The following is a 13,648-nucleotide window of genomic DNA, read 5'->3' as shown; positions in this document are numbered from 1 at the left end:
TGGCCAGGCGTCACGCCCCAGCCTCATCCAAGGACTTCGATGTAGTGGTCGTATGGCCCTGCTTTTGATTTCTCCCGCGGTTGCAGATGGCGAGAACGCTTAGTTCTTCTCCTCGGGGTAGATGTCCTCCTTCAGAGAGACACCCAGCTCTTCCCTCAGAGGCTTGAGCTCCTCGAGGTACTGCTCGTACTGGCCCTTGTTCTCGACCTTGGCCTTGACGCCTGTATTGGAAAGAGATAAGGTCAGCCCATGTTACATTTTCCACTATGCACGGTTTGGGGCCGCAGGTTCGCAGCATTAGGGCAGGTTGCTCTGGCCTGCGGAAGAAATGCACGGATGCAACAGGGGGGATGAAATGGCGTACCCTCGAAAATGCGGACGGCAGTGGCAAAGTCGTTAACGCGACGGGCAGCCTTGAGGGCGGCAGCGACGACGGAGGGAGAGGGAACCAGGTCGTAGGCGAAAGCGTTGTTGAGGTTGCGCTATCATGCGAAGAAAAACAAAAGTCAGCCTCGTTTACATCAGACCACTTTTGCCGGAACTGGAGTCAGATCCCGAGGCCCACTGCGTACCTGAAGCTCGAAAACGTCCTGGACGCCATCAAATTCCTTCTCGAATCTAATGCCAAAAGTCAGCAGTGCCAATTGGAAGTCGAATTGATTAGTCGAGGGGCCTCAATGGTTTCGTCGCGTGGAGGGAGGCGAAGGTGGCACAATCGTCAGGGTCGGTTCGTCCGACATCCCTATCTTCACTCTCGGTCTCATCAAGACCCCCCTCCAACCCCAACCCGACCGAGAATCCGGGGTAACTTTCGAACTCACCTCGCGCTGAACTCCTCAAAGGTCTCCTCGGCGTGGTCGCCAGAGCGGAGGCGGGCGCTGGTGCTGAAGGTGTTGGCGGCCGGGACACCGGCAACAACAGGCAGGAGCATGCCGGAGCGGGCGACGAGAGGCTGGCGGATGGGGTTCGCACGGAAGAAGGTGGTCGAACCGCGAGCGGCAACGCGGAGGATGGAGGCAGACATTTTCGGAGACGGCGAGGTTTCGATTACAAGAGGCGGGACGACCGTAGGGGAGCAAGGGGCCGATGCGGACTTTGGGGTGTCGCGGGCGGGCTGGTGTGACGTGGAAGAGGGTTTTTTTTTATTTTTTTGCGCGCGAAGCTATGGGCGTTTCGTTCGGGATTGAGTCGGATGATGAGTGTTGGCATTGGTAGGCACGAAAAAGGATTGGATTCTGCGAGATTTTGAATGGATGACTAAGCGGTAGCGTTAGGTGCTGTTGCTTTTGGGGGGTTGAGCAGGAGCTGAGCTCCAGGCCGTGCGAATTGTAATTGAGTCGGGCTAGTCTCCTGTACCAAAGGCTGTGTGAGCACAGTAGATGGACCTTTTCGCACGAGGGCACCGAACAGTTAGTTCACTGTAGACGGTTCTCCCCGGGATCCGGAAATGGTCATACTCATGCGCCTCTCACTGGTCCCTCATGCAGTAAAACCCCTTAGGTAAAGGATGTGGTATTTCCTCACTCTGTGTAACCGCTTATCGGGATACTCCACGGGGATTTGCTTGGGTCCCCCGGGAGATGGACAAGCATATGTGATCCCAGCTGCAACCCGTTCAGAGGCTCCCTCGGGTCCCGGTTGAGGCTGTCAGGTCAGTCGGGCACCTTCTCGAGAGGGAGTAGAGCTGATTGGGAAGGGGAAAAGAAAACACGGGGCCGGGCCGGCCGGGGCTACGATGCCGGAGATTGTGACAACATGCGTGAGCTGCGCTCTTTGTATGGAAGGTGTCGGTTCGTCTCCAGGTCAATTGGTCGGAGCCGAGGCACAATTTTTTCCATCGACCCTCTTCTCGCATCGGGACGACAGGAAGCGACTCTCGTCGCCAGACTTCGTCACTCTTGCAAGTAAGTGGGCAGCGTAGAATTGCGAAGCTGCATCACGATCCTCGAGGTACCCGGTACCTGCGGCCGTGAGGGTTGTTTTGGGGCTAGGCTGAGTTGGCAGTGTGGGTTGGCCCGACCTGCCAACTGGGCCTTATCCAGAGAGCGCCAGGCCAAGCCTGCAACGGCCCGCGTCATTTTTTTCAGCAAACCACAGAGGCAATGCTGTCCTCTTCTTACAGGCACCGACCGAGGCACAGCCAACATCACGCCTAGCGTGGCCCATCGTCAGCACACACCCTGTAAGGGTTCTTTACCAGCGCGCATGCTGGCCGGTGACATCGACAAGATCACGTGCAATGCGCATTGAGCCTTGGAACCTTGAATAGTGACCAGGAGCCCAAATGAGCATAGGCTCAGGCACGGGCCTTGATTGGCTGCCCCCAGTCCTGACAGCGAATCACATGCTGCACGATCAAATGAGGCCCGCGAAAATGGCTGCGCGTCCAAGTACAGGGTACCTGGACCATCTGGATAGGAATTTTCCCCTTTTGACCATCTCAACAACTTTTCGCATTGCTGCTGCCACCGGTCCTCTCCCGTCCTTTCTCTCCCTCCTCATAAATCAAGTTGTGTGCCCGTGGCGTTTGACAGTATCTTGTTGTCTGACCACCTCCATCCCTCCCTTCCTCCCCTCCTCAACCTTCAGACTTGTCTGTGCTCGGGTGTCCTCTGGCGGGTAGAGTGTTTGCTGCAACTTGCCTTTTTTCTTTCTTTCTCGTTGCTTCTCGTCCCTCATTAGGCTCTGCTGCCTCTGTCTGCTGCCGCGCTACGTGCCCGTCCATCAGTACACCCGCATCGTCCGCGTCGAGTCCACCAGGGCAACCCGCAACGACCCACGGTCATAAATCTTCTTAAGGAGATCATCCGATTCTTGACTTGAACCCATCGAGCTCGAAGAAGAAGAAAAACAACCATCAAGATGGCGACCCAGGCCCCCTCGTCGTTTTACGAGCAATTGCCTCTCCCCACGCTCGACCGCCCCTTTGGTATTCACCTATGGCCTCTGCTCGACAAGGTTTGGACTCCCATCGTGGGTTACCCCGTGAGCGAGTTCAAATTCGTCCCTGGTGTCACGCCCATGTCCACCATCAAGCAGGCTGGCATCTTTGTCGTCATCTACTACACCATCATCTTTGGCGGTCGCGAGTGGATGCGCAACCGTGAGCCCTACAAGCTTAAGGGTCTCTTCCTCGCCCACAACCTTTTCCTCACCCTCATCAGCGCCGGCCTTCTCGCCCTCTACATCGAGGAGCTCCTGCCAACTGTCGTGCGCAAAGGCATCTTCCATGCCATCTGCCACGCTGAGGGCGGTTGGACTCAGCCTCTCGTTGTCCTCTACTACGTGAGTTCATCGTTCTGCGCACTTGTTTTTCTTTTCTTTCCAGCAGCTGACCATCCCAGATGACATACCTCACCAAGTACCTCGAGTTGCTGGACACCGTCTTCCTCTTCCTCAAGAAGAAGCCCCTGAGTATGCCCATCGAGACCCCAGCCTTGCGAGACCAAGAACTAACAAACAACTCGCAGCTTTCCTCCATTGCTACCACCACGGCGCGACCGCTCTCCTCTGCTATACCCAGCTGATTGGCTCCACCGCCGTCTCGTGGGTTCCCATCACTCTCAACCTCGGCGTTCACGTCGTCATGTACTGGTACTACTTCCAGAGCGCGCGCGGTGTCCGCATCTGGTGGAAGGAGTGGGTCACTCGTTTCCAGATCATCCAGTTCATCATCGATCTTGGTAGGTCTCAATTGATACTCCACGACCCACGGCCACGTGCTGACAATTGCAGGCTTCGTTTACTTCGCGTCCTACACATACTTCACCTCGACCTACTTTCCCTGGATGCCCAACGCAGGCGAGTGTGCTGGTGAGGAATTTGCTGCTTTCGCTGGTATCGGCATCCTCAGCTCCTACCTCGTCCTGTTCATCTCCTTCTACCTTGCGACCTACAAGAAGGGCGGCAAGTCGCAGACCCGCAAGTCTCTCCGCCGCATGAGCCAGGCTCCCCTCCCCGACCCCCACCACGTTGCCTCGGCCGTCACCGGCAGCGCCAAAGCCAGCGGAGCCAAGACCAACGGTTCTACGCCCCGTTCCCGCAAGGCTTAAGACGCTGGCATCTCGGATGCCGTCCACAGTGTGGAATGTATATATGCGGACGATCGTACAAGAATCTGGAGGTTTCTGTGCCGAATATCTTGACGGATTACACGTTTGGATGTGGAGAAAAATCATTCTTGGCTTGGCGGGTTGCCCTGGCCGCGCGACGACCACCATCTGCGGCGCGGCCTCTTTTTTCACAACTGTGTATTACTGCATCGTTCCCGCACAACCGGCGAGGGACGCTTTGAAACCAAAAAAAAGAGCCTGCTGTGGTGAGCAGCGGGCTCACTGTTGGACGTGTATGACGACCTGGGAGGCTGATGACGTTTGCTTGTTTGTGTGCCTTTGGCGAACTGGGGGGGTTGGCTTCGGTTCGGTGGGCATCATTTGCGAAGGACGAAACGATCTCCGAGTGGGCAGCAAGGGCCACGCTCCCACCTGGACGAAAATAACCTTATAACATTTGTAATTTTCCTTGTGTTTCTCGTGTCATAGATGAAGCGGTAGCCGCCTCGGGCTGGAGGTTGACGCTACTTGATACTAATACTCTTTCACTACGATGCATCCGACCTTCTCTGGCGGGTGACAATTCAATGGGGTCACATGCACCTTGCTCGAGGTCCATGGTCAGGCTGGATCTTTTGGCTGCCCCTAATGGTATGTTACTGCATTTTCTTACACACCTCTTCCCGTCCCAAATGATGAGCAACTCGCGTTATACCCAGCTCACTCAGACGCACAATCTGTGCGGGTGCTGAGAACACGTTTGATCACGTCTGATTCATTGGGCAATTCATATTCCTCTGGGGAAAAAGTCATTGGACCTGTCAAGATGGCTAACTATCTTCAGATGTTTGTTGAACTCGACGATTTTAGATGCCCGAAGGAGGTGAACAAATAAGTAGAAGAATACGATGACTCTGGACATACAGCTATATAGTCTTTGTTTGTCGACACCAGGCCGATAGTGATTTGCTGGTTTTGTTGGCCACGAGACGAGATGACCCCTGAACTTAGGTCTTCAGTTCCAGGGCAGGGCGGAAGGCAAGACGACCGGACACGCCCGAGTGTGCTGCCCCCTGTGCCCGCTCGATGCGCCATCCTGCCGCATCCACGATGGTACTGCCAGTTTATCTTCGTGTGGTGCTGAGCTCGAGACTCGGCTGTCACTCGCGTTCGTTGCAATGTTGTTCCAGGGATGTTTTCTTCCAAGGATATTCACGTCATTGTCTTCCGATGCTTCCTGCCCAATGTTTAAATGCTAGATCTTTGTGCTGTTCATCAACCCCTTCACTCCAACGGTATTCGGTCCGCAAACCAGCCTTTCAATGCACTCGCTATCCAGACTTGCTTCCCCTTCCAGCAACCGTCTTCGCAAGCCGTTTTCATACATGAACGCCAGCGAATGGAGGCTTGTCCCCGCTTGCCCTGCTCGCACCCATGTTGGGGAAACCAGCACCCGGACTAGTGAGATCTACACGCGAGCCCCCCCCCGCCAGCCTCGCCGGCTGCCACCGGTCTTAATGGGGCGTATGAGGGCCGTCATGTTGCTGGGTTTGCCCAGCATCTCTTTCTTGGTACGGAGTACTCCCTACACTAATGAGCCCCGTCTTCGGAATTCCGATCCCCGGGCGGTTCGTGGACGGGTGTTCGCGATGCCACGCGCTATACCGTCGCCTGCGATGCCGACTGCTATCCGGGAACTCTCAAGGCTGTCGGGGCAACCGGGGGCAATGAGTGCCTAAACCTGAACACCGTCCGGCCTGCCGGCGCGACGTTGTCCTCGAAGCTCACCGTCGCGGCCCAGATGCATCATGGCGGCTTCGTCGTCGGCTACGACGGCGACAACGACGAAGGCAGCAGCCGGCTCGCTTGACACCTCAGTGGAAACCGATGCCGACGCCGCGTACTTGTTCAGTCCCCCGTGCGCAAACGTGTCGTCGCACCCGACGCTTTCGAGGAACATTGTCGACAAGTCGATTGCGTACTTCTCCACGAGCGACTACAACCCGTCCTCAGTCATGTTTAGTGTGGAGATGGTGTGGAAGACGGAAGCCGCTGTAGGTAGAGCTCGGCTCCAACAGTAGCCGGCCACCCGGCGTCCTTGATGGGTTGTTGTCTTGGAGACCGTATAACGCAATCTGCAGCTTGAGTCGCCGCCTTCCAGGTATCTTATTGAGTTGCGGCCGTACTCGGCCACAGTTCACACAGGCGTTTACAGGGTATACGGCCAGTCAAATGACACAACAGATTGGCAAACTTGCCCCTGATTATAGCAATGCCGAGAAATCTGCAAACCTGAGCTTCAGGCGTCTTCTTGGCCGTCTTTTTTGCTTACATCCTTGATTCAAAATTTGCCATGAGCCTCTCATTAAGACGTTTCTTACATTCATTCATGAATGTTAGAGTCAGTTATGCTGAAGGGGCACGAAAGGGGCAGGAAGAAAGTCTCTCAAACGGCATCTCGTATTCGTTTTTGTGGCCCACCTCGACGGCGAAGGCCCTCACAATACTTCTTACATACTCTATCCCCTCCGCTGCACAGTCTCGAGCCATCTAAAGGCCGCCGTCTGTATTCCCTTTTGGTAGGGCTAGTCTTGTGAGAGAAAAAGAAAAAGAAAAAAAAAGTGGTCAAAGTAATAGACACGCGTAGGTGAGTTACTTGTTACATGGTGGCGGTCTCTTTCTTTCTTGTATCAGGTCTTCCGCCTCCTGCTTTCAGAGGGACCCTCTAGGAATAAACAACAACTAGGTGGTTGGTTGGTTTAGTAGTGTCAGGGGAAAAAACAACCAAAAAAAGAAAAGAAAATGAGGCTGAAAAAGCAAGTTTTGCTGCCCAAAAATATCTCTTCCGGGACAGTTTCGCAGCGGCCGTTACGCCCAGAAACAAGACGGTGGCCTCCTCTCATCATCCATTCCCAAGCTCACACTGCGAGAAAACTCATGGGATCAGGCTGGTCGAGGAGGGCCCGCCAACTATGGTCCCAAAATGCATCTTATCCCGCCTCCAACCAAACCGCCGTTTCCCTACCAATCTTGAGAAGAAAAGCTTAAGAGATGTGCAACGCCGTTTGCAATCAAGAAGGGAGAGAGAAAAATGTGTGTGATGTGGTGTGTGCACAGTTACCAAACTAGTGACACTAGAAGCGCTGGAATTGGGCCCTTGCGGCGGCCATGATGATGACAAATGAAAAAGGAATGAGTCGAATTATTTTGGGGCTTGAGCTGCGCCCAGAAAACAGAGCTGTGTGGTGGTGCTCTTTTGCAGGCTGACTGTCGCGCACTCGAGGCTTGTGCAGTGACAACTGCCGACCGGTGCCGGACGAGGGAACTTCAGCAACTCGGCTGATGAGATTAGCTGGATATCGAACGTCGTAAGTACGTAATGGGTCATGATCCATTATATATGGGCGACAGTCAAGTGAGATGCGGTTGACGCGAAAGCGTCAACTCAAGAAGCCAGCACGGGCTGACCGGTAGGGATTGACGGGCAGGGCTCAGCAGGACTGATACAGCAGTAGCGGCTCTCCCACGTTTTCGATTTCGGGAATCGTGCACTTCAGGTCGAAAGCCTTGGACAGCACAATCTTGAAGATCTGCGAAGGGGTTAGTCTCGGGCCACGAAATACTAGTTGGAGACTCACCTTTTGCACGTTGATACTATGGCTCGTGCTGGAGAAGATCAACGCAGCGCGCATTGCCTTTGCGAAACGACGGGCCTAACGTTGTCAGTTACCGAAGAATATCAGCAGACTCTCTACATACCTGGTTAGAGATTTCCTCTTGGTCCTCCCTTGGGAAGTTGACAAAGTGGTCGTACTTGGTACCCACGAGAATGGGGATGGCAGTCTTGTTGAAGCCCCTGCCCTGCCGGTACCATTCCTTGATGCTGTTGAGCGTGCTCTTCCGTGTTAGGTCGAACATGAAGAGGATGGCAACAGCATCGTTGCAGACCAGGGGGAGCATGTTGACGAACTCGCGCTGGCCGCCCAAATCCCAGATTGAAAATGTGATCTCGGTATTTCGGATGGAAATGGTCTTCTCCATGAAGTTGACGCCCAGTGTCTGGATGTAGTCCTCGTCCCAGCTTCCCTCAACATACTTGACCATCAGACTCGTCTTGCCGATTTGCGCATCTCCCACCATGCCAACCTTGATGACGACATGGTTGCGGCCGTTGCTGGCGGCGGCTTCTGCGCCGGCGCTGCTGCGCGAAGCATGGTCGGCGTAGCCTTGTTGCGCGCCGGCGCCGGATAGACCGGAGGCAGGCCTTGAGATAGAGGGGGCATTCATAGGCAGAGGCGGTGTGTTGTAGCGATCCGCTTGTTGGTCTTCCATCCGCGGGGATTGTGGGAGGCCCTGGTCGAGGGACTGACTGGGTTGATGGCGCTGCTTCTCGGAGTAGTCATAGCCATTGTTCTGGATAACCTGCGGAGAGGCATCGAAACCACCGAGGGCGTCGTCGGGATGCGGCGGGGCGGCACCGTGATCGTGCTCCATGTCGTCGACGTTGTCGTGGACCTGGGCCAGGGACCCCGCGGATAGTGTTGAGGAATCCAGCGTGGAGGTTCGGGGGTGGGGGACGGGAGGCTCTGTCTCGAGCGAGGAGACGAGGAGATGATGATGTTCGACGCAGCCCTTCTGGAAGAGGAAAGGAGAAGCGGCAGTTGGCGCCGAGCTGGAGGAGACAGCGAGGGTCGGGAAGTAGGCGGCAGGTTTTAGTTTGGGCCCGACGATGGCTTCATGGGCACTGCCAAGGGTGGCGCGGCGATCGATCGGGAGCAGAGGGCTGAGTCGAACTCCAGCTGCTGAAGTTGGAATCTGTTACCGATTAGGACTGGCGACGTCGACGCGGCTCACAGGAGGTGAATCGTGAGGCAGGACAGAGAGGAATGAGTGTTAGGCAAAGGTGTCTCACCTAGCCTGTCCACAAACGAAAGCAGAGGGGGAGAGAGGGACAGAAGTGCGTGGTGTGGTGTGGTGTGTCCAGGCAGTACAGCGCGGAAACAAGAGACGGGATTGGACGCCGGGCTGAAGCAGGGGGTAGGGCACCTCGAGCTGGAATCGAACGGAGCAATGAGAAGAAAGGGATTGTGTTGGATGTAATTAATAAACGTACCGCTAGTAGAGTAAGGTAGGGTGGCAGTCGTTTACTGGACCAGGTAGACAGTCGTCAAGGCTGAGCCAGACAACAACGAGGACGACGACGTTTATGTGCCTTGGTTGCAAACTGAGCAAGCAAAGTCTAGACTGAAGAGAGGTGATTAGGAGGAGCCAGGCGATCGTCGGTAGACGGTAAAATAGAACGAGGCGAGGTGAAGCGGGAGGACGGTGAGGTATCGACGGGACGGGATGTCGATGAGATGCGGCGGTGCGGTGCGCAGTGGCAGAACTCAGTGACGGTCATGGAATGTACCGAAGCGGGCCAAGGCAAAACGGGGGGATGGGGATGGATTGGCGGAGATGGAGTCAAGCAGCGTGGGTGTCAATGTCAAGCGACAAGGCAGACGAGTTGTGAATGTGCAAGGGCAGTGGAATGGATACTGGATGGATAAGACGGGGATGAGGAGATGCTTGTGCGACGGTGTGCTATGCTGGTTGCTATGTTTTGGTGCAGGACAAGAGGGGGAAACGGACTAGGAGGGGCCGCTCCCCATCTCTCGGTGCACCTGTACAACATCAGTGCAGCGCAGCGTCCGGCGGGTTTTTATTTTTATTTTTATTTTTATTTTTCATTTTTATTTTAACCAAGGTACACCACCTATCACTCCCTAGGTGCATAGTACCTACCTAGTGACCCAGCCGTGGCGCGCGCTGATGGCAGATCGAGCGAGGTGCGACGGGGGGGGCGAAGCAGCGACCGGTCAGAGGCCACGGATGGGCGCTGGGGAACCGGTGATGACGCCGAAAATTCATAATTCGGCCATGACTGTGAGGGGGAGAACGCGAGAGGGACGCGTTTTGTGTGTATTGTGTTATACAGGCAGGTTGCATGTTATTCAGCTGCCCCAGGGATTAGCGGCATTAGTGCTAATGCTTCCGAGGATAATGGATGCTGGGCGAGGGGTCAGGCGGCATTGATGGATTGGCTCAACAAGATGCGCTCATGCCACGACCTACCATTCTCCCTTCTTGTTCCTTTTTTCCTTCCCTTCTCTTGACCACAAGTTTGTCATCACAACTCGGCGGTCCACTGGCATCCCCTGCTTGTCCTGCTCTCTGGCATTCAGGCGAAGCGAAAAGAAGCCTGGAAGCCCACCGGACAGCGGGGACTAGACCGTGAGCGGCATGACGGGACCGCCACTGAGCCAGAACGATCAAGCAGACCATGGCAACCTTGGAGGGCGGTGAGATCATGTCGTAATCAATGCGAACAGAGGAATATAGGCCACTTTCCAATGGATGTTGGCATGAACCATTGGACAGTTGAACAATCGATAGTGTTGTTTCCGACAGCTGACAATTGGTTGCCATTTTTGCTCCCGTAGCTGCCTGCAGCTTGTTGTCTGGTAAAGCCGCGGCTTTCAATGTCAACAAAACACCCCCAATGTCAACAACCGATGCGCCCAACCTTTTCAACGCGACATGGGACGATGCACAGCGGGAGGGGCAACAAAACAGACGTCAGACCGCATTTCCATCACGAAGCAACGAACAACTGACCGCTGTCCTAGAACGGAGGTGCTGAAGTGAGCGATGCCACGAAAAGGGGCGTGTAAAAAAAGAAAAGAGAAAAAAAGAAGCAAAAAAAAGGACTCGAGGAAGCCAGCATGCGATTTTGCTTGCACGAAATGCCCAAAGTCATGCAAAACGGCATGAAGCCGTTTAATAGCACCCGCAATATTTGCACGCCAAACGTACGGGACACTCCCGGCTGGCCTGACGACGTGTCCCTGGCCCGCTCCTTTTTGTCCCCAAGCCATTGGGTTCATGCCAGCCTACCTACTAGGAAGAACGCAGTATCCGTACAAGTGAGCACGACGGTACGTACCTATGCACTTATGTAATACAACCTTCCTTGATACCTTAGGTAAGCGCACGACCGCGGGGCTCTCTGCGGTCCTCGGCTTCCTCTCCTATCGCCCTTCCTGCGCGGTCCCTTATCGCAACCGACTCCGGACCGATGGTGATCCGTTTCATTGAATGACTAAGGTGCTTGAAACAGTGACGTCCGTTCTGATTGGCTCGGCGGTCCCATGGGCTTAAGTGGCCGGCTTCGGTAGGTACTGTACGTACCAATAACCTATCAAAATTCCCCAGAGCTCTCCAAAAGTCGCCTGTTCTGACCTCATTATCTCCCATCCCACCTCCAACGAACCGGCATACCTCCACGCCCTTACCACCGCAACAATGGCCTCAATTGCTCGCAGCATGAGGGCAGTTCGCCCCTCCGCCCTCTCCCAGATCGCAAAGGCCGCCCCCCGCGCTGCTTTCCCCCGTCCCGCGCAGCGCGCCTTCTCTACAACCCCCATCAGTGAGCTCCGGTCCATCTCGGCTACCTTCCCGAAGCACCAAGACTGACTCTCGGATCTCCTCCGAACCACCCTCCAGGCTTGATACGCAAGTACACAAAGGACCACGAGTGGGTTGACCTCAACGCCGACAAGAAGACGGGCGTCGTTGGCATTTCTGAGTACGCTGCCGAGCAGCTGGGCGACGTCGTCTACGTCGAGCTGCCCGAGGAGGGCGCCCAGGTCACCCAGGGCGACGCCATCGGTGCCGTCGAATCCGTCAAGAGCGCCGCCGACATCAATGCCCCCATCAGCTGCAAGGTCACCCAGGTCAACGTCGGCCTCGAGGAGAAGCCCAGCACCATCAACAAGGTCCCAGAGGACGACTCCCACGGCGGTGGCTGGATTGCCAAGATCGAGGTCGACGAGACCGGTGTCAAGGAGCTCGATGCTCTCATGAGCGAGGAGGAGTACAAGGCTTTCACCGCCTCCGACGACCACTAGATTGGGAAAGAGGCGAGGGAACGACACGGTAAAACGAAAGAGGCCCATACAGAGGGAGGGAGGGAGAGCTTGGAACATGGTCTGCATACAGCGTTAGGGTTTACACCAGGCCAGTTTTCACCTAGGGTTGCGGTTCAAATCACGTAGATCAATGAGATGATGGTTACCAGGCCCCATTCAGGGCGAGAGTCTATTCCGGCATCATTATTGCCAATGCCTTTATGATGAGGGGATAGTCGCTTCCGTCGCCGTCTGGTTGCCCGGCCGTACCTGGTTGATGTCGTCTAGGATCTGCTGTGCGCCTCTGTCCACGAGGGCCTGTGCCACCACCTTGCCAAAGTCGTCGGCCTCCTCCGCGGTGGTGATGACCTCGACCATCTCCGTGTCCACCCCGCGCGTGCCGTCGGCGTGCACCACCGTCGCCTTGAGCCGCAACTTCTTGCCGTCCTCGACCCAGGTCGTCTCAACGCCGATGGGCACGCTGCATCCTCCCTCGAGCGTGCGCATGACGCTCCGCTCCGCGAAGCAGGCCAGCATCGTCGGCTTGTCCTCGAGCTCCTTTATCACGGCGAGCACCCGCTCGTCGCCCGTCCGCGCCTCGATGCCCAACGCTCCCTGTCCGACAGCGTGCAGGGTGCCGCTGTTCTCCGACTCAAGGAACTGCGAGATGCGCGCGCCGTAGTCCATGCGCAGCAGGCCGGCGGCCGCGAGGATGATGGCCGAGAAGGGGCCCTCGGGGTCGTCGCACTTTCGGAGGCGTGTCTCGATGTTCCCGCGCACGTCGGCGAACTTCAGGCCCGGATAGCGGCGCTTCAGCTGTGCTATGCGGCGCACGCTGCTGGTGCCGATGACGCTGCCCTCGGGCAGGTCCGCGAGGGTCTTCCAGCCGTGCTTCTCGGCGAGGCCGGCCTTGAAGACGACGACGTCGCGCGGGTCCTCGCGCTTGGTCACGCATCCGAGGGTGCAGCCGTCCGGGAGAGTGGTCGGCATATCCTTGAGGGAGTGGACGATGATGTCGATTTCCTTAGCCGCGAGCTTGGCCTCGAGCTCCGACGTCCACAGGCCCTTGCCACCAAAGTTGTACAGCGCCGTGATCTGGTCCTTGTCGCCCAGGGTCTGCATGCCGTGGATCTCAAACGACACATCAGGCCGCGCCTTGGAGAGGCCCTCGACGACGATCTCGGCCTGCTTCATCGCCAGCGCTGACTTGCGCGTGCCGACATGGATGACGCCGCTTTCGGCGGTGGACGGAACGGCGGCCATTGTTGGTGAGCTAGGTGACGGGTATGTCGTATGAAGGCACTCGACAGAAGTTTGTTCGATATCGGCCGAGGTCAGTCAATCGCACCCGGTTTGTTGTCTGCCGTGCGGTGCGTCGAGGAGGTTGTACGAATTTTGGGACGGGAATGGCGGGGATGGAGGGGTAGCACAGGTAGGTAGGTAGATTATACCGGCACCGTCAAGAGACTGTAGACAGCACTGTGCATGTCGGAGTTTCAGGGTCCACCCCGCGCCCCATCTCCGAGCTCTTGGCTGCATCGTCAAGCCGAAGTTTACGGTAACATCGTCCTCAGTCGTGTCCAGGCTCATGCTCCTGATCCTCTAAGAGGTCTTCGTGGGCGAGTCAAAGCGCACATGCATTCGACT

The 13,648-nt window shown here is 56.1% G+C and overlaps 6 protein-coding genes across 6 annotated transcripts; 2 read left to right on the top strand and 4 right to left on the bottom strand.

Moving 5' to 3' along the window:
* Positions 1 to 99: 99 nt before the first annotated feature.
* GLRG_04940 (cytochrome c oxidase subunit Va) lies at positions 100 to 1,024 on the bottom strand (the record flags this gene model as incomplete). The annotated part of the gene is made up of 4 exons (XM_008095625.1): positions 100 to 221; positions 365 to 482; positions 573 to 618; positions 822 to 1,024. 4 exons carry the CDS (start codon positions 1,022 to 1,024, stop codon positions 100 to 102), a joined length of 489 nt encoding a protein of 162 aa, XP_008093816.1.
* Positions 1,025 to 2,862: 1,838 nt separating this feature from the next.
* On the top strand, positions 2,863 to 4,052 carry GLRG_04939 (GNS1/SUR4 family protein; the record flags this gene model as incomplete). The annotated part of the gene is made up of 4 exons (XM_008095624.1): positions 2,863 to 3,285; positions 3,345 to 3,414; positions 3,471 to 3,683; positions 3,736 to 4,052. The coding sequence occupies 4 exons, from the start codon at positions 2,863 to 2,865 to the stop codon at positions 4,050 to 4,052; spliced, it is 1,023 nt and encodes a 340-aa protein (XP_008093815.1).
* Positions 4,053 to 5,787: 1,735 nt separating this feature from the next.
* Positions 5,788 to 6,012, bottom strand: GLRG_04938 (uncharacterized protein; the record flags this gene model as incomplete). Its single annotated transcript, XM_008095623.1, has 1 exon — positions 5,788 to 6,012. One exon carries the CDS (start codon positions 6,010 to 6,012, stop codon positions 5,788 to 5,790), a length of 225 nt encoding a protein of 74 aa, XP_008093814.1.
* Positions 6,013 to 7,543: 1,531 nt separating this feature from the next.
* On the bottom strand, positions 7,544 to 8,546 carry GLRG_04937 (uncharacterized protein; the record flags this gene model as incomplete). Its single annotated transcript, XM_008095622.1, has 3 exons — positions 7,544 to 7,642; positions 7,691 to 7,765; positions 7,812 to 8,546. The coding sequence occupies 3 exons, from the start codon at positions 8,544 to 8,546 to the stop codon at positions 7,544 to 7,546; spliced, it is 909 nt and encodes a 302-aa protein (XP_008093813.1).
* Positions 8,547 to 11,396: 2,850 nt separating this feature from the next.
* Positions 11,397 to 12,001, top strand: GLRG_04936 (glycine cleavage H-protein; the record flags this gene model as incomplete). The annotated part of the gene is made up of 2 exons (XM_008095621.1): positions 11,397 to 11,520; positions 11,598 to 12,001. 2 exons carry the CDS (start codon positions 11,397 to 11,399, stop codon positions 11,999 to 12,001), a joined length of 528 nt encoding a protein of 175 aa, XP_008093812.1.
* Positions 12,002 to 12,220: 219 nt separating this feature from the next.
* On the bottom strand, positions 12,221 to 13,264 carry GLRG_04935 (porphobilinogen deaminase; the record flags this gene model as incomplete). The annotated part of the gene is made up of 1 exon (XM_008095620.1): positions 12,221 to 13,264. The coding sequence occupies one exon, from the start codon at positions 13,262 to 13,264 to the stop codon at positions 12,221 to 12,223; it is 1,044 nt and encodes a 347-aa protein (XP_008093811.1).
* Positions 13,265 to 13,648: the final 384 nt, after the last annotated feature.

Source organism: Colletotrichum graminicola (genome assembly GCF_000149035.1).
Source record: "Colletotrichum graminicola M1.001 genomic scaffold supercont1.16, whole genome shotgun sequence".
In the NCBI taxonomy this organism is placed as follows: Eukaryota; Fungi; Ascomycota; class Sordariomycetes; order Glomerellales; family Glomerellaceae; genus Colletotrichum; species Colletotrichum graminicola.
This window is presented reverse-complemented; position numbering and strand designations above follow the sequence as displayed.